Genomic DNA, 23,705 nt, shown 5'->3' on the forward strand with positions numbered 1-23,705 from the left:
AGTAGGTGTGTCACTGTGGGTGTGGGCTCTAATACCCACATCCTAGCTGCCTGAAAGCCAGCCTTTTCCTAGCGGCCTTCAGAACAAGATGTAGAACTCTCCTCCTGCACCATGCCTTTCTAATCACTGCCAAGCTCCCAGCTTGATGATACTGGACTGAACCTCTGAACCTGTAAGCCAGCCCCAATTAAATGTTGTCCTTCTAAGAGTTGCCATGGTCATGGTGTCTGTTCACAGCAGTAAAACCCTAACTAAGACAAGTACAATATTCTAATATTCATCATGAAGAAAAAGGACTAACACATGGTGATAATTACATATTTAATACAACTTGCTTTCAACAGCAATTTTCAAAGTAAACATATCATAGACCTTATAACTTATTAAAGATTTTATAGTGTTTACAAATTTGATTCTAAAAATATACCTTATTTGTTCTAAATGAATAACATCTGAAAGACAGAATAATAAATATAGCAGTGTGCTCACCACTACTGCCATTAGGCTTGTGTACACGTATTCCGTATGGACTACTCGTGGGATGTTCACACTCTCCGCCTGAGAACACAGAGCATATTACACTCCAGTGTACAAGATTTCAGTCTGACAGCATTGCTTTACAAGAAAGAAAATTAAAATGTCTACTTGACACTGCAGGGAAGCATGGGCACACGCGCACACAGACACATGTCTACATTTTCTCTCACACTCAAACAGAAGCACACGCACACCACAGAAGTCAGAAGAATTTACCCTTGTGTGCCAGACAATTAACAATTTCAGAAGTGCAAAGTGAGTGGAGAGTCGGCCAGTACACTTAACCCGTAAGTACGTGGCCGGGGTTGTTAATGGGGTGTGAAGTGCGCTCTCCACACTCTCCAAGGCCGGACCTTGTAGTACACATCAGCATACACGTTCCAGCATCCTCAGACTGCACTGGTGAAGGTCACAAACTCAGGCCCGCCATAGCTGGCCAGTCACATGGCACGGTCCCACCAGTATGGCCTGCTTTCTAGAATCCAACAGGTTTCGACTGTCACCTTGATCTGCCTGTGTTTCTTACTCATCCATGTGCTGAAGCAGCGAGCTTCAGTAGCAAATGATAGCTAATGTCACTTTGGCTTCTGTAGCAGAGAGAGGACCACACAGTATTCCCAAACATATTTATCCAGTCAAATCCCCTAATTTTAGTCATTTATACTTTTCCAAATGTAGACTCAAAGCAGGGTGATACTGATAACCACCCCTGTCCATTACATATTCCCTCTGGAGAAATCTGAAAAGTATTCTTTGGGTCCCTACAGTAGTGCAGGCTTAAAACCATTCTAGGGAAGTTCACTGTTACCATATAATAAGATTGAAACTCTGAAACAGCAGCAACAGAGACAACACGCATGTGGGTGCTGTGACAGCACAGCTGATTAGAAACAGGAAAAGGCACACCAGCCGCAAGAGGGAACGGCCAGCTACACAGTTGCTTTCTGTTCGCTTTGTTTTTAGCTTTCTTTTTCTCTTTCACTAAACTTCTAAATTGTTCAAAGCATTCTTATTCTCTGTGTCAGTAACAGAACAGTTTGGCACATCAACATTGTACATACAATGTATGGTATGTAAAAAAAATTTAGAAATTTCATGTACCCATAAACATATCTTTCATGTAGTGCACAGATATCTTACATTTATTGAAATCAAATACCGAAACGTTGGTAACTGATTTACAGAAGCAATCACAGACTGCAAAAACATGTGTGTCACACACACACACACACACACACACACACACACACACACACACACACCAATCAAGGAAAAACTGTGTCCTCGAAATTTTCCAGTCCAAAGTTCCGTTGGTGCGCCTCTCGCACCCACGGTGCTTTCCCATGGCTTCCACAGAACAGCTGAGACTTCTGCCCTCTTCATTCTTGATGAGATTTTTCAGCAATAACTTTACATTCATACTGCAAAAAGGTAAAAAAGTTAACACATTAATCTCTTGTGAATTGCAACTTTCAAGCAAATTAAAAAACTCTAAAAATGAAAATTTTTAGTATGTATTCAGTTTATTCCTCCAAGAACCAATAGTCACAATGGCATTCTGAGAGTGAAAACAACAGTGGAGTCCAGCAAAGGAGAGAAAAATTTCCTCACTGCAAGTCACAACAGCTGGTGTTGTATAATATAATATAATATAATATAATATAATATAATATAATATAATATAATATAATATAATATAATATAATATAATATATATATAATGGGCACAGTGTGTTTCTTTTATGCTCAGAGATCAGCCAAGGGCAAGCCATGAACTTAGGACAAAGTGGAATTCCAATCATTATTTCAAATATCTCTATGATTTAACATAAAAATATGTAACAATATAAAAGATCACAATTAAAACAATGTTCTAAAAGAATAGCTACTGAAAGGTATGATATACATTAATTCCCTTTTATTTTTAAAATTCTTTTTCTAGGGGCTGAGGGTGTGGCTCAGTTGACGAGAAAACCAGGGTTCAATCCCCAGTACCACGTAATGTGGGTGTAGTCGTGCAGCCTACAATCTCAGCACTCGAGAGGTAGAAGCAGGAGGACCAAAAACTCAACGGCGTCCTTGGCTACATACAGAGCTCAAGGGCAGGTGGCCCACTTGAGACCTAGTCTCAAGACAAACAAAGTTCTTTGTTTATGGAATGGAAAACTGTAAATTAATAAAAACAAAACAACAAAAATCAAGCATCAAATATGGTCAACAAATTATACTGCCCTACCCATAACCTATTTTTCCTTTTCTCTCTAGTTGTTCCTCAAGTATTAATATTCCTCAGATTAAATTCATTCTAATGATTTATTTCAATGAAAGTCTAAGAGAGAGTTCAAAGACCACTGTTTTTGCCCATGCTTCTCCTGAGGGACGGCTGCTTTGAGAAGCAGTGACATGCACCTCGCATGTGCTTGGGCCTCGGCTTACCATTGCTAGCTGACGACCAATGTTTCCCATCGTTATGCCTCCAGCAAAAAATATACATGGCAACCAAGAGCGGACATAGAGAAAATCTGGAGATGTGTATCTAGAATAATAGAAATATTTGTTTTAATATCCCAGAGACAGACCAAGGGCACTCAAGACAGCATAACGGAGGTAAGTTGTGTCTGTATATTAAACCCGCTACCCCCATGTGACCCTCAACCTGAATGTAGTTAGTGCTGATTTACAGAGCAGCCAGGGGACAAGGACAATACTTACTGATAAACACCATTGTAGACTAACAGTTGGGTGACAACGGTTGCTAAGAAAGCAATTCCAACACCAAGGCCAAAACCACTTCTAGATCTGTCAAAAGTCCACCATAGTCCTACTGACAGTGCAGCCAGTGTGAGGGAAAACTGGAAGTTGTTGTCGAAGTCTACTTTCTGAGACCAGTGCTAAGGAGCCATCAGAAACAAGGAAACCAGTGACACCAACAGTTCACTCCTCTAAAATGAGAAAATATGCTCTAGCTGGACTGTCCGCAACCTTCTAACACAACACACGACATTAGGTATAAATAAAACTATCTCTAAACACCAAATACAGAGAGCATTAATTAACATATCCTACCTTCTTGTAACCCATCTGGAAAGAAAATAGGTGATACACATTCCTAACTGTAAAGTCAGGTGCTCTTTAGAACGTGGCTTTATAGCTAAAGATGTAACTGTGCACCTTGGATAGTGTTGCTAAAAGAATACACCCTTGGGAGGGAGGGAGGGAGCGAGGGAGCGAGGGGAGGAAGGAAAAAAGGAAGGAAATAAAATAGAAAATTAAGAAAGGAAGCAAGCAAGAAAGAAAAGAAAATCAGTAATACTTCTCAAAAAGGTTTAGAATTACTTGAAAATCATACAGGAACTTGGAAATAGAAGAGCTGACAGCTATTTAACAGGGTACCACATTGGCTGTGTGATTTACTGACAGACACATTTTATAATAATGCAGTTCAGAACAAGAGTACCAAGGACATAGCATCCCTTTCTATTATGTCAACTGCTCTGGTTTTAATTTGTTGAGGATAAAGCCTTGAAGTGAACATTATCTCCCCCCTGCCAAGCTGTTCTGGTGCCTGGGACTTTCTAGCAGGGCACTTTGCTCTGATGATATTTTATTTCTGGCACCCACTTAAGTCTATTCACAAATGTATAGCCCCTTTTACTCAAAAATCTCTGAGTAGAATGGAGCCTTACAAATTCAATTTTCTGATTTTTTTCTTCTTGCTAGAGGATTACACTAAGAAAATTAATTCTGAGTGTCATTAAAAGGACATTTTCTATGCCCCAGAGGCTCCACCTTGGCTGACCTGACCAAACTAACTGGCCTTGCCAGTACTTCAGCAACCTCTCCTTTCTCTGCCCATGACGGCACTTTCTGATTCCTGTGATACCCCACTTTCCCCCACCATTCCCACATTCTCACTAAAGCATATAAACCCCTGGTAGCTGAAACCTTGGCATCTGGGACTCTTGTATGCTACTCTCTTAAGATCAGTTTTTAAGCTGGGCACTGTGGTGCATGCCTTTGATCCCAGCACTTTGAGGCAGAGGCAAATGGATCTCTTTGTGTTTGTGGTCATCCTAGTCTACATAGTTCTGGGACAGCCAGGGCTACACAGAGAAACCCTGTCTCAAAAAGCAAGCAAGCAAGCAAACAGATCAGTTCTTGTGAGTGGCTGATTTAGCAAGAAACTAACAGTTCATCTGAGTAAGTTTCTCTCTTCTTTTAGCTATCCTTATATGAAAACTAAAAAAAAAAAAAAAAAAAAGTTCTGAGCACTGATTCCTCTGTGCAAGAGGCATCCACATAAATAGATGATGGGATATAATTCTGATAGGGTCCATCTCTGCTAACTAAATCATTTAGCACAGTAAGGAGGTTTCTAGGGTAAAGAAGTCAAATACATCAATTTCAGAGGCTGTATGTTGTGGTTTTCCAAGTCTTATTATGAAAAATGTTGCTATAAATTTGTAAACATTTTAGGTTTTCCTTAAAGGATAGATGTGGCAGCTAAGATTACAATGTTTAAGTAGTTCTCTTAGAAACAAAGCCAAAACCACATTTAAAGTTGTAGAAGGGCTACTTAAACTCCTCTCCTAAAAAGACCAACGGTGCGACTGTGGGGATGGCCCAGTGGGGAGGCCCCGGGCTAGGATCCTAGCACCCACAGAAGAGCTGGAGGGCAAGGAAGGATGTATGGAGCAGCTGAATAGAAGCTTAGTAGCTTATAATCCAATTTAAAAATTAAAGGTAGAGACTGAGTTAGAAGAGAGAAATCCTGCATTTCTGGACAATGCTGACCCCAAGAACCAAGGCTGCCAGTGCCAGGTGTGAGATCGTTCCTCTGGAGCTGTGTCCCTCTTGCATTCCGTTTGGTGACCCTACCACAACTGGCTGGTGATTAGGACCTTACTGCTGAAGATAACACGCATGTTGGTTGGTTGCAAGGTAAATAAAAATCAAACTACAACTCAGTCGGGAGCATCTCCTTGCTGGCGAGCTCTCATAAAGCTGAAGAGGTTATACCAGCTACACGGGGAGAAAAGGCATCTTACCAAACTGTGAGCCCTACAACTCACAACACCAACCTGCCAGGCAAGACTTGTGCACAGCTGCACTAGTGGCCTCACTATCATGGGGTGACGGGGTACTCGCCGCTTGGATTCCAAACTCAGCTCGAAAGAGGGAATTCAAATCTGGCACTAAACCCAGTCAAAAACCTAAGGTTATGGAGGACTTAGGCTCTAGAGTTGACACTAGGTGAGCTAACTGTCACCCTACTTTCTAAATATTTACATTTATGCCCACAGACAGATAAACACTATTCTGCTGCCCCCTTCCTTAACCACAGAAGCCTCTTTTTGCAATGAAATGAACGGGGTGGGGTGTTAAATACAGAAAAGATGGCTGCTCAAAGTGTCAAGAACTAGGGATGACTGAATGCCCATTCCTACAGACATGTGTATCACTCCCTCTAAGGTTCAAAGGTCGTGGAAAGGATGTAAAGAGCCTGAGGAGAAGGGCAGTAGTTACTGTCCTCTGGACATCGCACCGCTAGTGCAGAAAACATCTCACAGGTATGGCTGCCTACAGGGGACCTAATGATAGTCAATCATGGATGCAGAGAGGCTCTTAGAGGAAGAGAGTCACCCTCTTCAGAAGTGTACCCACGGAGGAGCCCACCAAGATCCAAAGGCTACTTTCACCTACTGCCATACAGGTGATCCTGGAATTCAGTGGATCTCCAAATAAACAAACAAACCGAAAATTAGAGAAAGTCAAGGATGTGGGGAAAGGACTTATAAAGAGGAGAGGTAAGAGGAAAGAAAAAGAAAGCTACAGTGATCAGAGTGTGCTGTATACAAAGTGTATGACAAGAACAAACAATAAAAATTATTAAAAAGACAGACAGATCAGAGGTCAGACTGAAAAGCTCAACATGAGTGGTAAGAATCTGGATTGCACTGACAGACATTTAGCAAGTTTCTAAATGAAAAGTAAAAAACAGAAGTGTTGAAACAAAACCCCAAAAGAAACGACCAACCACAAACACAACACACTCAGAATGTTGAAGCAGAAGGGTCAAATGTCAAGACCCAATGTTAGCTAGCATAGTAAGAGCCTATATTATAAAGGGGTGTGTGTGTGTGTGTGTGTGTGTGTGTGTGTGTGTGTGTGTGTATGTATGTCTGTTGGAGGGCTACTTCTTGGTATTTTCTATAACCAATAAATGACAGTATAACTTCTTTAAAAATAGACTTTTGAAAGAATACCTAAAATAGCAGGGTCCTTACCTGCAAACTCTAAATGAAAAGGGGTGAGAAGGTGAGGCTTTGAAAATTCAACTTTCGGATTAAGAAAGTTATGTGTAAGGAGTTTAACAGCCTAAGGAGCAGAGTGTTAACATGGGACTGAAAACCAGCATATCTACCCCCACTCTAAGCTCACACTCGCTACCCTGGTATCTCAGCAACGGGGTCAATACTGTGGTGTGACTGAGTGAGAACAACAGAGGTGATGGCAGGAAGGTTGCAGGCTGCCCCGTTATCGCATGTTTCAGAAGGATACAGCACTGGCGTGATTTATACCCACGAACACCGCCACGCAGCGCATAACACTGGACCACTCTCTCTTAAATTTATGTGGCTCTCCTAGATGCCTGTCAATGCAGGGGTACAATAGTCCAATCACAGCTGTGAAAAGAATAAAAAAAAAGTAAGTCATCAGCAATACTGCACTGGCAGCAATTAAGTTACACAAATCACACAGCTGCTTTCTAGATCCTTCAAAAAGGAACACAAGTGACTGACCACCACTGAATCTTTTCACTTACCTTCCAAGGAAACCGACAGTGGCAGCGTACTGCAGAAAGCTGTGAAGAAGCCACAGCACTCTAAAGGCAACACGCCCTGAGGGAGTGACTCACAAGGAGCCAGACACTAACTCGTGTAGCTCCCCACAGTACTGTAGAGACTCGAAGGCACCAAGTCAGCACAGTGTGTTCTCCTCAAGCAAGACAGCACCTAAGTATGCTATAAACACAGCATCTAAAGAGAAGCTAGAGGGTAGGCTGTGAGCTCGCACAACATTGTCCCCTCCACACTAGGCTCCCAAGGTCCTGACCACATGCTATGCAGATCTGCCCTGCCTGGCCAGCTTCCTGTCTGCACCCAGCACTCTCCTGAAGGCTTTCCACACCATCCTCTCACAGCACTTCTCTGAAAACAAAAGGCTACCAACAGGTACGTTTCTTTCTACACATAGAAAGAAGGAAGGACATGGGGCACGTAAGAATTACAAATTTGCTAGGTATGGCAGTGCCTTCCTTTATTCCCTAGCACTGGAGAAAAAGCAGGCAGAAATCTGAGTTCAAAGTCAGCTTAGTCTATTTAACATATAGTCAGACCACTGTCTTAAAAATAAATGAAAACTCTACAAATTTAGAGATAATATGTAAGTTTGCTGTTAAAAAGTAAGAAGAAGCTATCTCAGTGAACAGCTAGCTCTTGGTTTGAGAATCAACATTCTTGACTACCAAGATATCTATAACTAAGACCTAAACTATTCTGTCTATCCCTAACTTAAATACTTAACAAAGACATGAAATGTATGTGCATATTTTGTGCATGTTTCTGAATGTGTTCACGGAGTCATGTAGAGGCCAAAGAACAAGCTAGGATGTCACTGCTCAACCACCACCCACCTTGTTGTCTGAAACAGGATCTCTCACTCACCTGGAACGCACCGAGTAGGCTTGGGTGGTAGCCCGATAACCAGAGACCCAGCCGTATCCAGCTCTTCTGTACTGGATCACACACAGGCACCAACCACCATGCCTAGCTTTTTCCTTTCTTCTTTCCCATCCCTTCCCCACTCTCCTTTCCTTTGTTTAAATGTGAATTCTGATGGGTCAAACCAATGTTAACAAGGCAAGCGCTGCACTGACTATCTCCCAAGCCCACAAGAAAACTTATTGATTTGTTAAAGATTATTTGTTAAATTTGTTTCTATATGTGCATGTGTGCCTGCTAGTATGTGCATGTGCATTTGGGGGCCCATGAAGGCTAGAAGACATAGGATCCCCAGAATCAAAGGAGGTGGGAAGCCACTAAACATGGGTACTGGGAAACAAACTCAGGTCAGGTCCTCTAAAAGAACATGAAAACACTCTTAACTGTTGCACTATCTCTCCACAAAAACACACAACCTTTTAAGTTTTAAATATAAAATTAAAAGGGTAAACAAGCACACTGGAAAGCAATTCGTATTACAAAGCACAGGCCCACAGAGCAATGGAGCAGCGTAGGAAGAGACAACCCAGCCTCTTCCACCTAGCGATGAGACTGGAGCTCTGTGTTCTTTACCTCAGCTTGGTGACTATAGCTGGCTCACAGGCCATCCTGAGACCAGTGACAAAGCACAGCAACACAGAGATCCAATGGCTGCTGAACTGTAAGTTTCAGGACCTGGGCGACAGCTCAGTTTGTGAAGAGCTTGCCTTGCAAGCCTGAGGAACTGAGTGCAAACCAAAACAAGAAAACCTAAGGTGGACTGTGTCTGAGGAGGGACAGCCAAGGGCATCCTCAGGCCTCTGCATACACCCACCAACAGACGCATGTTCACACACAAAGAAAGCCCTCATTATGGTCCTGTTTAAAACACACTACTGAAAAAAATCCCACTGGTTTAAGTGACAGCATTTCAAATTTCTACAGGATTAAAATGACAAGCATGCCTAATAATTGAAACATGTCTAAATGATATTTTTTCCTCAAGGGGTTTCACAAAACAGCTCATTTGTCATTCCCTGATTCTCTGTATAATAAATGCATACACGTACATAGATGCAGACCTATATGATGCACATACCCACCTATCCCCTGTCTGCCGGTCATCTACCACCCACCCACCTACTATCTATTATCTACCTATAGATCAATTAATTTATCCTCAACCCCCTGCCATCTTTCTCCTGCTTGCCTGTGCCTGAGTAAAAATTCAACCAGAGGAGGCATTCCAAGTCAATTTTCCTCAGCAGCTGATGCCATTGGTAAAGAATTATCACGTAGAGATGCTGACATGTATGTGCAAAGGTGTAAATAAGTAAAACTGACTACATTTCTAGGCAAGTGAGAGACAACTGAGAAGGGAAAGTGAAAACACAAAGAAGGAATTTAAATGGCCGTGCTGCCAACCTTGGGATTTGCCAATAAAAACCCCAAATCTGTTGAGTATGCATGGTGCTCAGCTGCTCACTGAGAAGGAGAACGTGGGGGAGCTTGTCACTTCCCATTAAATGTCTCTCTTTCTTCCCTTTAAATAAAGGCATGGCAGAGTCTGATAGGAATAAACACAGCGCAGTGAGGCTCCACTGTCTGAGAGCTCAGTGGAGTATGTCTGGGCTTCCTCTTCTCTCTTTCACCATTTAAAAAAAAAACCAAAAAACAAGAGACTTAAAATCACACTGTGTAAAATCATATGCAAATACAATCCTGCTTAATCAGATGGTTCTGATGTAAAATCACATGTCTTCTGATATCTTTAAGTGATTCCCAGTAACAGTCTGCCAAGACTGAAGACAAAAGGAGTTTGTGAAGCACTGGTAGTAAGCCATCACTCTCTCAGGGTGCTGCGCTCAGTGCAGCGAGGCAGGAAAGGAACACAGTTAAATTAGACATCTAGCAACGAGGGGTGCTGCAGAAAGCCACAGTACTCAGCAAGACATACTTCCACGGGGGACTACAACGGAGACAGGTCATGATTTCATTCCAAATACTTAAGCCCCATAATGTATCTGGCTGTTGATATTTCCTGGGGATTTAAAGAGGGCTGAGTTGGTAATGTGCTTGCTGTGTAAGCCCAAGGATCTGAGCCCGATCTTCAGAATTTACTTCACACACACACACACACACACACACACACACACACACACACACACACACACACACACACACACACCAGGCATGGAGGTGGAACTTGTAACCCCCTTGCACTGAGAAGCAAAGACAAGCAGCTCCCTGGGGTTTGCTGGCCAGCCAGTCTACTCTACCTGGCAAGTTCCATGCCAGTGAAAGACTGTCTCATAACCAAAACACCACCACCACCACCACCACCACCACCACCACCACCACCACCACCACCACCACCACCACCACCACGGTAGATGGCATCAGAGATGTAACAGTTGAGCTTGTCCTTTGGCATGAGTGTGCTCACAAACACACAAACACACATGGGCATAGACATGTACACACTAATAAACAAGAGGATGTGTTCCCGTGGCACAGAGTCAGACACGACTGAATGCCGACTAAGTAGTGACAGGATACTGAGGGGTTCTTACTCCATTCCTGCCATGAGGACAGGGAATTCTGCCATGACCAGAAATTTTCCATACAAGTGACCCTGCAGGCAGGAGCATGGGAACAGCTCTCTTAACAGAGGGTGGCACCTGAAAGGACTAAGGCATATCCAGAAACAAGTAGCATTGCCAGGAAACTGTAAGGTTTGAGCGTGAAGGAAGCTTGGGGTCCAGAAAGAGTCATAGCATTACAAAACGTCACAAGAAGGCTTTAACCCTGAGCATGGAAAACCATGTCACCACATTCTGCATCAGAGACAATTGTTCTTGTATCCCAGAGAATTCAACAGAACATGGGGAAGTGGGCTGGGTCAAAAATCAATGTAGAAAAAAAAATCTCCAAGCCCAGGGGATTGGGGCCAAGATACCATGAGAACGGTGTAAACTCTGTAGGCTCACCTTGGATGGTGGGGACTGGGGAGGACAGAACCTCCCTCTCCAGGAGAGCAGTGAGAACTGTTTAACTAACAGGACCCTTTAAATGACCTTCTCAGGCTTAACTACCTGTGATTTCTGAGGCAACTTCTCTACTTCTTTTACCCACAATACAGAAATTGTCTTTTGAAGTAATGTTAAACCTCTAGTCCCAGCACCCAGGAAATGAAAGGATAATCAGAAGTTCAAGGCCAGTCTCGGGGTTGGGGATTTAGCCCAGTGGTAGAGTGCTTGCCTAGCAAGCGCAAGGCCCTGGGTTCGATCCCCAGCTTTGAAAAAAAAAAGAAAAAAGAAAGGAAAAGGCCAGTCTCACCTACACAGTGAGTTGGAGGCCATTATGGGATTAACAAGACAGTAAGAAGAGACCCTTGATAAAGGCTCCTTGGTGACTCTCCAGCTCTGGTGCACTGCATATATAAAGGAGGGGGTCCATGACAATGCCTGCTTAGGTAAGCTTGTTTAGACCCTCCTAATGGAGACACCACACTGTTTGGCTACAAGGCCCAGAGAAGCCAGGCTGGTGCTGACAGGAAAGCTTCCTCCGTGCTGGCTAGCCAGCTGTGAGCCCTGCCCTGCAGTGCCTGGCAATGGTAAGCTATGCCCATGAGTGCAATAGTGGTCTGGATGTTACAGGGATCCCCACAGCAAACACGTGCCTAGAATGCTAATCTGACCAAGAGTGCACACAGGTGAGCTCACAGGCCCCAGGGTGAACCTACTACTCTTATGTTGCTAAGTGGACATCCTCTCAAGCTTCCCTGTGAACCTGCACGCTATGGCCACAGACTAGCGCAGCTGTCACTTCTCATTGGAGAGGTTTCTCTGTGCAGTGAATGGCAGTAAACACAAAGAAGAGAGAGTGTCTGTGGAGTGCTCAGCCACAAATGGGGCATCTATGTCACAGCCCCTCACTCCAAGGCTTAGAACTATCAGAGACATCGGGGAAGACCATAGTGCGGCTATCTTTTGGGCATTCCAGGCTGCTGCACTAATGAACTCACAGCAGCTGTGGCCGCCTGCACACGATGAAGCCTGTCGACTGTCCAGCACAGGGCAGGAAGCAGTCTCCCTAGCTGAAGACCCACTGACAGGTGAAAGAGAGAATCAGTTTTCTTTAAGCATGTGGCCCCAAGCGGGTCAGCCACTATCCAATGGACTGTTGCATGGGAAGCACAAATTGTACTTGGACTCTGTGAGATTACAAGAGGGGGGTCAAGCGTGAGGATGTGGAGCTGGGATGAGGGAGGGGAGAGGGCAGAGAAGGCAGGAGTAGGAAGTGAATATAATCAAAACGTATTAGCTGGGACAGCTATGGTCGCACAGGTTTTTAATCTTGGCACTCAGGAGGGAAAGGAAGGTGGATCTCTGAAGAGTTTTGGCCAGCCTGGTCTACATTATATGTTCCAGGCCAAAGTTACATAGTGGCCCCTATCCCAAAACAAACAAAAAACAAAATTCCATCCATATATATAAAATTCTCAGTTAATACAAATCTTGTATTTACTTGAATATATACATATACAAATAACATGACAAAAAAGGTTTTGTGTGTGTGTGTGTGTGTGTGTGTGTGTGTGTAGTGTGTCTGTCTGTCTGTGTGTCTGTGTACGTAATAAATTAACAAAGAAATAGGGGCCATGAAACTGAGAGAGTAAGGAGGGCTAGAGGAAGGATAGAGAAGGAGAAAATCAATCATATTTTAATTTAAAAAATTACAGAAATCCCCAAAAACAGCCTCTTACCAAAAGAAAAAAGGAGGAAGAGGAAGAGAAGGATAAAGAGAAGGAAGAGGAGGAAAAGAAGAGAAAAGAAAAGAAAGATGAGAGAAAAGGAGAGTAATGCACAGACGACTGTGAGACTCCCCAGCAATGACTCAAGACGCCTCGGCTTCCTAGGACCGCCCTCAGGGACAGGTGACTCCTGTCCCTTTACAGTAAAGTGGTGAATCTGGAGACCCTGGTAGGACAGCTATTAGGTCTAAGAACCTAAGTCAGGAGGACTAAGGTCTATCTTGAAGGGGAAAAAAGAACTAGCAGCTACTGGGAAATGTTTTATCTTCTGAGTTTAAGTAAAGGAAAATACAGGTAGATTTGCAGATACAGCAAAGAATAAGCTACAAGCTCTCTTGTCTATCCGGACTGCTTCTTAGAGAACCATAACCCTGGGGAGACCAGGCAGTGATGACTTATCTTAATTTAAGGCCTCTCATAGCTTGACAGGGCTCTCTAACCCACATGTAATCTGACTGCAACAATATCCATCTGTCCATGTAGCAGGGTTACATCACTGTCCAGCAGGTTTCACAAAATTACTTGAAGATATCCCACAAGTGAACCTCGGCTTTGGACGGACACGCCTGCAACCTCTAGCTCTAGGATGTAGGACAAAGGTACGCCGTGTTGTGTCGTAAGGTATTCATGCACACTAAGCATACATAGTCAGAATTACAATCATCCTCTCCCACGTGGCTGTGACTACCTTCTATTACTGGTTATATAATGCAGGGTTGACCCACTGACCTTGGCATTAGGCACAGCTAAAGAGCTGTCCACTACAGCAGCTCAGCATCGTTTGAAGATCAGAACGCATCTCACTTGGCCATCAGTGTTCGTTACTGAACACAGTCAAAGTCACTAAGAGGACTATCAGGATTTTAAGCACAGACAGTCTACCCCATTGATGTCTTCGAGTATTTATTATTCTTCTGCTACATTTAAAAATGAGGCAAAAAGGATAAAACCATACACAAAAATCTAGAAATACACCAAGTTTTCAACTTGAATAAAATTATTCTACTTATTAAGTTTGTGTCTGCTTCAAACCCAAAAGTATAGCCCTTATGTCAAAACTTTTAAACAGCAGTGGATATTATCAAAATAATTCAGAATAAGACGGAGATGAAGTGAGAAAAAGAAAAGATTTTAAATGCTTCATCCCTAGGAGAACGAGAACTGGTGTTATGGGTACATTTTAAAGGTGCAGGCATCAGGCACCAGGCACCTACTGGCTGACTCCAAGGACAGCAGAGCAGGCAGGGATAAGCCTGGAGGACAGAGAGCAGAGCCACTGCAGCCTGAGGCTGGGATACAAAGGAAGGAGGGCATAGAAAGCCTGGGAATGACAGAAACGCCACCGCCGGGGGGTGGGGGACACTACGTGACTGCATGCATACACCAAATACAGCAAACTTCACTCACAGAGGTCCAGGTCCACTGCACTCCTTTAATTATATCCTCCATGAGGCGGGTAGAGTGCTTCCCACAAAAGCATGAAGACCTCAGTGCAGATCCTCAGCATCTATTAAAGTCACTGTGGTGACACACGTCTGTAATCCCAGTGCTGGAGAAGACAAGACAGGCAGGTGCCTGGAGCTCAATGGCCAGCTAGTCTACCCAGTTAGTGCTATCCAGGTGTAGTGAGAGACTGCCTCGAAAAACAAGTTAGAGATAATTGAGGAAGACGCCAACATGCAGGCACACAAACGTTCCTGCACACCCACCCACACACAAATACACACTGTTACTTAAGCAGGGCCTTATTCCGACATAAGCAACACAGAAATGCCTCACGTACCTGAGGCTGTACCGCAGCACGGTGGAACCCACCATGCAGATGAGAAGATGCTGGTGATCACATCTGGTGGGAACAGTGTCACATTTCTCTGAATCTGAAGCAAGTTCAACACCAAAGCCAGGAACACGCCAATGAAGAAGAGCACCACTCCCCGGATCACCACGTTCACGCTCTGGCTGGTGACAGAGGAAATGTAGGGGCCACGCTTTTTAGGCCGAGGTGACTCCGTCTCTCCTTCCGCCATGGTTTCATAAGTTCAGGAGGCCTAAGCCGAGAAATGAAATGAGGCTCCCAGTGGAAAAGGTGAACTGTGGACTGAAGCAGACCAACGTCTCAGTGGTACCACATCCTGTCTGAACGTGGAGCCTACCAGAAATCCTACAAGAGATAAAAGGAAAGAATCAGCATGGGGCTGACACATGAGCACAAGTGATCACGCTTCAGTACTAGCTGAGCAGAAACAGAATGAAACAATGAACTTACACTGATTTATTTAAATTATTTACTCAATTAAGAAAATCCTTTAAAGGAGTCTTTATATGCATGTTGTAAAAAAAAAAATGTTGCATGTATATTAACTAGGGCACAACAAGTGACTCAAGAGACCTCAGCCAGAGCTAGAGAGATGGCTCAGCAGTACAAGGTCAAGCAGAGGACCTAGTTTCCCAGCCCCCACATGACAGCTCACACAATGCCTGTAGTTCCAGTTCTAGTGGAGTCAATGTCATCTTCTGGGCTCTGTGGACACAAGGCATGCATGTGATACATACTCGGAGGCAAAACAATCGCAAACATAAAACACACACAAATAAACTTTAAAAGGAGAGAGTCGTCAACATTAGGGTCTGAGATAAAAGCTCAGCTAGCAAAGTGCTTACAGCACAAGTACAGGGGCCTAAATCTGATTCAAGCACTGACATAAAGAAGCCAGGTGTGCAGTGGTGGGGAGAGGGAGACAGGAGGATCCCTCAGGCTCACTGGCTGGCCTAGGTCTGTCTCAAAACCACAGTGGAAGAAGACTAAAGCAGGAACCCACTGTCTACCTCTGGCATGCACTTGACAAAGTAGAGGAAGCAGAAGAAAAGCACCAAGAGAATGCAGCACAACCCAGTGACCACCTTTGAGGGTCAGCCTGGGAGTTCATGCGCTCCTCTAACTAAACTGACTGCTGGGGTCCAGCTGGGATCTACCCAAGAGACTGCTGTGTGGTCAGTTTAGGGCTCGCTGCACTGATGTTGGGAGATGAAATCAGGAAGAAAAAGAATCTAACCTAGGGCTGAGGTGGGGGTACGTGGGGGTTTGGTACACACTTATAACAATGATCAAGAATTCAAGGTCACCCTCAACTACACAGAAAGCTGGAGGCCAACCTGGGCTATACGACATCTTTCAAAATGGCGGAGACAGACATACCAAAAGAATGTCCTTAGGCTAGTTGGGGGCACTGTCCTGGGAGGGAAGAGACTATGGGATCCCAAACCCTGTGTTCCCTATCTGGTAATTCCATCTGACCCTCTCAGCCACACTCACGCCATCCACTAAGGTCCTCACCAGAGCACAGATGGTGCTAACTAGCCACACCCTTGAATCTCCAGAGTGCTGAATAAACAAACATGTTTTCTTTACAAAGTCAGCCTGCTTTCAGTATTTCCTTGCGGTAACACAAATTAATCAGCTAATGCAGCTGTCCTTGGTGTGTGTTAAAGTAACAAGTCTATGCATGTACTTTTCCAAGTTCCTGACAGGGGCGGCTCATTTAACCCTCACAGTATCCCTAAGGATGATGTGGTGGGGCATATCTATCATTCCAGCACATTGTAGGTCTAGGCAGGACTGAGTTCAAGACCAGTCTGGGCTGCACAGTGATATTGTCTCAAAAACTAAAACAATGGCACTAAGAATAGCAGCAACTACCCTAAGAGCTAAGTGTATTACCAGTGAAGTAAGCTAAGAGGTCACGTCTATGCACCTAGCAAGTGCATGGCGTGAATCAAACCCATCGAGCTCCCTTGGTCTCAGCATGAAGGTAAGCTTCTAACAAGGACAGGTCCCTGTTCCCAATGCACACTAACAGGTTTGAAATGTGAAAACACCAAGTAGGTGTCTCTTCTGTCATTTAGTTTTGTCTTACCCAACTGCACTACATCTACACAACTCCTTCACTGCACCCTAGGCATCTCTTTAAGGCAACACCTAGGGACTATGGCTTGTGAATCCTGAAACATTTTATGTGAACGAAGTTCATTTTATATGTACATGTGAGTGGGCGAGCTTGCCGCAGTGCACGTGTGGAGGTCAGAGGACAACTAGAGGAAGTCAGTTCTTGTCTTCCACCACGTAGGTCCTGGGGTATCAAACTCTGGTTGCCAGACATAGCTTTCCCCACTGAGCCATCTCACGCAGACAGAACCTCTAATAGCTAGCTTGTAATTATGTGTAGAGCTGCTTTATGGGATATAAACCTTTTATGTCTGTCTTATTCACCATTAGATCTCCACTGTATCTCTCCGTGCAGCAAGCTCCCTGCTTAGCCCACAGGAGTAGTTGATCCACATAGTTCAGGCTGGGTTCACTCTTCTAGGATCAAACTCTCTGGCTCAGCAGGCCTTGGAAAGACAAATCTAGAACCTCATCATTTAAAATACACTGCCTGTAAGCGTATGCTTTTCAAACTACCTTAAATGTGACTTTTTGAACAAAACTCAAAGTCTAAACTTCAGAACAATACTTCTATGTGGTCCGTAGCCATATGGGCCCAGCGAGATGGCTCAGTAGGTAACCAAGGCTGATGACTTGAGTTCGATTCTTAGGACCCATACGGTGACAGAAAGAAATCAGCTCCTGCATGCTGTCCTGTGAGCTCTACACAATATTGTAGCATATGCATGCCCACATGTGTTAGTACACACATAGACACATAGATACAAAGAATAAATAAGAAACTTTGAAAGAAATAGCTATTATAAAATATGAAAACCCATAATTTTCAATACCATTAATGAACACTTAAACAATAGGCTTTTCTTTTTTAAAACAGGGTTTCACAAGCTGGTCAAGGTTGGTCTTAAATTTCAGATCCTCCCACCTCCACCAACCCCTTCTAAATGTACCCCCTACTCCTGGAGCTGAGATAATACGTGCTACCAAATCTGTTTTGTGCAGTGCTGAGAACCAAACCTAGGATTTGATTTTTACTCACTGAACCATCTCCCAGCCCTGTGGAATGAAAATATACACTACTTCGGTGTGAAAAGATGCTTTAAAGTATAAAATATCAACAAGCAAACAAACAAAATACCTCAAATGGCTTCCTTACACACTGCATGAGACCAACAGCAGACCCTGCTTCCTTGACTCTATGTAGGCACAGCTACCTTACCCCTCCAAAGAGCATGAGTAAGAGTCAAGAAACCACTTGTTCTGCTTGTGCATTTTTCCAAAGCAGAACAGCAACATATACCTTCAGTTCAATAGTATTTTTAGACGGATAAATACCTTTAATTACCTAGTCTCATCTATCTCCAGAGTTAACTGGTCAGAGTCTGTCAGAGAAGCCTTGGCACTTAGGTGGCAGATCCCTTGCTGACTGGAAACTGTTCTGAGCATGACATATCATTTAGCATCCCTGGCTCCTGCCCACTAAATGCAGGCCTCCCCCACTTGTGATACCCAAAATTGTACCCACAGTGTTCCAAACGCCCTGGGGGAGGCTCTGTCCTCCAATGGTGCTGCTGACTGCTACAGACTTCCTTTCTCATTCTGCTGGTCTACTGGAGACAGTTTGGGCTGTTTATTTGTGTGTTCTCCCACTGCTGTTTATCCGACCTTTCCTGGCAGCTCTTCTTTAGTTTCCCACTTCACCCCCACAAGTTTCCTTTAAAAATAACACAGCATTTGTTTCATGTTTATTTGAAGCAGAACCAAAAGACTAAGTGTGGTTAAATCATAGCACAATGATATATAATTACCAGGGACAAAAATAAAGCCTACAATACTTCACATCAATGTCCTAAAATTTTAGTACTGGAAGGGAGCCAGGAGACCATCTATTCCAGGCTGTATTTGAGCTTCATGCAAGGAAAAACAAAAATGTGTATGTGTGCATATTTTTTTCAGAGTTCACACATGTACTTAAACATTTCCAGCATCCAAAGTCAACAATGGGCCATCACAACAGATGAGGTGCCGTGGCCCAAACCTGCTGAGTTGGGGGAACCCCCAAATTCTATGTCAGATTGGGCTATGTAGTAAATTTCAAAGCAGCCTGGGCTACTGGGACCCTGTCAGAAAAACAAAACAAAAAGGAAGAGGGGAATGTGGAGGAGGAGAAGGAAGAAGGGAGAGAAGGAGGGAGGGACTGATAGACAGGCAGACAGACAGACAGACAGGCAGACACAGGATGGCCCAATCAATCTAACAGTCCTTTCACTCACTTTAATAGTGTCGCACACAGTCTGCAGAAGAATTAACAAGATCAGGAAAGAAAATTACTATAGTGTGCAGAGTGGAACAGGGATACAGTCCCAGCACGTGAGGGGTGGAGGAAGGAAGATCTGGAACTCAAGGCTGTCTTCAGCTACACAGGAAGTTCAAAGCCAGTCAAGAATACACGAGACGCTGACTGACAAAACAAAACAAAACAAAAAACCAAAAAACAAACACCAGGAAACTAGATCTGGGGAGGGAGAAGTCATTTCTGGGTCCTCTTACCACATGTACAGTAACATGGTTGGTCAAACACATAGGAAATTCCAGAAAAGTACTTACTACCTCCTAGACAACAGTGAAGTTCCTTTTCAAAGAAAACCATGTTTAATGGGCTGGGGAGACAGCCCAGAGAGTAAAGGAGCTTGCTACACAAGGCTGACAGCCTGAGTCAGATCCCAGAATCCCAAGGTGCAAAGAATCAACTTCTCAAAGTTGTCCTCTGGCTACCTCTGTGCTGTCTCAGGCAACCCCTCTCCCACATACACACTGATGATAGGTCATAGTAAATACTTTAAATAAAGTTTAAAAGGCACATTTATAATCTCAGTATTAACCAGGAGGTTGGGATATCTTAGAGGCTCTGGGAATAAACAGACCATAATTTATTTTAAAGTCCCTTTCGCTATTAACATTTTCTTAAAACAAATAGAGCTATATTTTTAAGTATTATTCTTATATCTAAAAGAAGTTAGGCTCTCCAAAGCTTTTAATCTTATTGAAAAATTTAGATCATAAAAAAAGTTTAAGCATAATACCTAAATGGCTCCTAACGAGTCAATGGCGATAAATAAGCTAATACGTCCTTTTCTTTTTCCAAACAGGATTTCACTTATGCAGCCAAGGCTGGCCTCAAATCTCTTAATTCTTAATTCTCCTTCCTTGTTCTCCAGAGGGAAAGGACGACAGATTTGAGCCACCAAACCTGGCTTAACTTTCCAAGATGGCCAAGCTGTTACCAGGCAGCCATATCTGGACCAACTACTTTGCCTCCATGAACAGTTCCTTCCACCTTAGGTATTGTACAGCAAACTGTTTTTAAGGTCGTCGTGAACTATTAACTCCAAAACAATGCCTTCTACAATTTAAGGGAAAACTTCACAAGAGGACATACAGTATTCTACCTTGAACCCTGATCGACAGTTGCCATAAAGTGCCTTAATGAACACAAAAGAACAGTTTGCATAGTTTAGCTAGATCAGTACAAATTATCAAAGCTGGAAAAATACTACCCACTGTGACTTAACGCTAATGGATTCATACCATTACTTTTGGACAGAAAAAAAGGCCTAAGTAGATTACAAGTAAATCAAAGTTTATGTTGACCATCAAAATAATACTTACAGGTAATAAGCATTTGAAAAAATACAGAAATGAAATATAATTAACTTAAGAACTAGTTGGAATTTAGGCTGGCTGGCTTTCTTTCTTTCTTTCTTTCTTTCTTTCTTTCTTTCTTTCTTTTTTTGGTCTAGGTCTGGCCTCAAACTCAATATATAGCCAAGGATGACCTTGAACTTATGATTCTCCTGCCTTAAGCATTGTGATTTCCATCATGCATCACCACACCTGGTTTAAATCTAGTAACTTAAGAACCATGTGGTTGCAAGCAAACAAGGTTATTCATTTTTCAATGATTAGTGGTCACATTGGTAAGTTTGCATTCTCAGATGAATCTCTCTTCAGAGACTGGGTCAGAAACATCCCCAAATTACTACAGCCCCCCTTTTTTCAACACACGCTGTGCTCATTAGAATGGCGTTCAGAAAACAGAAAACGCGTCAGCACTACAAAAGCACAATTCAACAACATGGTTTAACCCTCCTTAAATAAAAGCACATAGATATGACTCTCAAAAGGTGCATTAGAACTCTAGGAAGAACAAGTGCATTTCCTCGATATACTGATGCTCTTTTCTCTCCACCTTAAAACCCAAATACAGAAAAGATTAAGCAACCAATAGTCACACAGCTTACGGCTTTAAACAGAAAGTACAGAAAGCTTGGTCCTTAAGAAATGTTACTCTACTGTCTGGTGATAATTTTCTAGAAACAATGAAAACACTGTTTTTACTGAACTGCACATTATCTTTTCCTTTTCAGTGGCTCAGTCTAAAACACAATTATCAGTTTAAAAAGCATCAAATTTCCCCAAATACAAACGATTCATAGATTGGTCATTTCATAAGAGATGACAGCCGAGTATTATGACAACAAATAATATCACTGGTTACAAATCCAGAAGAGAAGATGGAAGAAAACATCAATCATTGTTTTTCCCTGCAGGTCATTAATTAATAGGGGACACCCCTTTATTCATTTTCATTCAGTGGTTCACCATCAGGGCCAAATCCCAAAGCTAGGAGTGGGATTGGAGCCACGTATGGAAGCGGTTTTCTTTTCTTTTCTTTTCTTTTTTTTTCTTTTTTTTTCTTTTTTTTTTTTTTTTCTTTTTTTAGCCCAGAACTGAGACTGTCTTTCATTGTCGAAGTTTCCCTGCGACACCAAACTCAGTGTCCCAACTGCCAAACTCAATTTGCTCTTTTCTCCAAGAATTTCCTCATCAATCATACAAAACAGCAAACATTTCAGGGTATATATTTCACCCAACTACATAGCTAATACCACCCGTGAACAACTTTCCACTTAAGTTTTAACACCTTACATGTCCCTAACCCTATTCTCAGCAAAGCACTGTTTTTCCTTTACCGGACAGTTCATCCCCACGGAATGATGCTAAAACCACAACGACTATCACCAACTGACTTCTAGGCCCTAGCAACAGCTCTTTGGCTGCACCCACTGATATATATCTAAAAGGTATTCACTTCCGATCCAAAATCCCTACTCTTCAACTCAGGAGTCCTCTTATTTTGGTAGATTCTAAACTTACTACGGTTATGTACCTAATTTCGATCCATCTCCCATACAAGCCTGAGTCTTTCTCCCAGACTACAAGACACTCGAGTCCTGTCAGGTGTACGCTAGACAGTTGGCCCATCTCTGTCCCCAAACAGACCTCCAGGGTCGCCCTTTCCGCCGTCCTCCAGTCTTCTTCCACTATGACAGTCTTCCACTGTCCAGGGACCTCGGCATCCCGTAAAGCCTGTCCCACTCTGGGCCTGCTGCTGTTTTCTCCCAGATCTCGCTGACCTCTCTCCAGGTAAGCTGGGACCCCTAGCCCAGCAGGCCCCACCTGCGGGTCCTGGATCCCCCAACACCTCCTACGAGGAATATTCAGCCTGCAACGTTAAAGCATAAACAGCTCCTCTTCCCGAAAGCCACCGACGTCCTCGAGGCGTCCCTCTCCAAATAAGCTCACCTGAGCTCTGCCGGGAGACCCCCAGTTCACCCCCGCCTCCGCCATCTTCAGGGACCGGCCCCCGAACCTACTCCCCTCCCACAGCTCCGCCTGAACCGCACTGCGCCTGCGCGGCCGGGGCGCTACTGGCTGACGGTCGGGGCAGAGGAGCTTCCGGTTGCCGCTGAGCGCACCGCCTCCGCTCTGCGGAGTCGGGGCAAAAGGACTTCCGGTGTTCGGGAAACTCCGGGCTGGAAGGAGGCGGGGACCTTGTCGAGGGTGTGAGGCTGCGAAATCAGCTGTTGTTGGTGGCCTCGGTAGTCAAGGGTTCTGACGGGTGCCTTGACTCTTTGGGTGGAGTGAGGGAATCGTGCGCGCACGCACGCACGCACACGCAGCCTGAGACTCCACCTTCTACGTGGGCTGCAATTGCGAGCCCGTCGTTCTACGTGGGCTGCAATTGCGAGCCCGAAGACGGGCTCTGCAGTTCTCACCTGGAATTTCTTCCCTCTTTGGAATCTGCCTTAGTATCCTTTCTGAATACAGATTAAAGGCAGCTCTTTTCATCAGCCAGGCTCTCGAGAGATTTGCATCAAAGAACAAGCACCACAAAACCTTATCACCTCTTAACTGTCAAAAATCTGCTTTTAATTAAACCGCTTCCTTGTTTAGACAGGGTCACACTATGTAGCCCTAGTTGGTCTACAACTACCCGGATAGACCAGGCAGACCTCACTGAGAGTTACTTGCCTCTGCTTCCTCAGTGCTGGGATCAAAGGTGTGCGTTACCACGCCCAGCTAACACCTTCCTTTTAGAACAGGAACCAATAATTAAAAAGTGGATATAGTGCGCTTTTAAGATAGTGCGGATGAACTGTTGTTTTGTATGGAAAATGGTACAGAGAAGTCTTGTTTTCTTTCTTCCTTGAAAATTTTAAGGACTTCGAAGTTCGAGTGGAAAGGGGAGGACGAATCTGGATGATGTGTCAAGAAAGTAGGGAGTAAATATGAAAATACAGTG

General features: G+C 43.7%; 1 protein-coding gene across 1 annotated transcript; it reads right to left on the reverse strand.

Annotated features, from left to right (window-relative positions):
- Positions 1–304: 304 nt before the first annotated feature.
- Positions 305–22,813, reverse strand: Insig2 (insulin induced gene 2). Its single transcript, XM_032915068.1, has 6 exons — positions 22,706–22,813; positions 14,900–15,277; positions 7,099–7,223; positions 3,250–3,416; positions 2,974–3,073; positions 305–1,958 (listed from the first exon to the last, which is right to left on the reverse strand). Exons 2-6 carry the CDS (start codon positions 15,141–15,143, stop codon positions 1,917–1,919), a joined length of 678 nt encoding a protein of 225 aa, XP_032770959.1. The 5' UTR covers positions 15,144–15,277; positions 22,706–22,813; the 3' UTR covers positions 305–1,916.
- Between the last annotated feature and the right edge of the window lie 892 nt (positions 22,814–23,705).

The sequence above is a fragment of the Rattus rattus genome, chromosome 10 (assembly GCF_011064425.1).
Source record: "Rattus rattus isolate New Zealand chromosome 10, Rrattus_CSIRO_v1, whole genome shotgun sequence".
NCBI classification, from domain to species: Eukaryota; Metazoa; Chordata; class Mammalia; order Rodentia; family Muridae; genus Rattus; species Rattus rattus.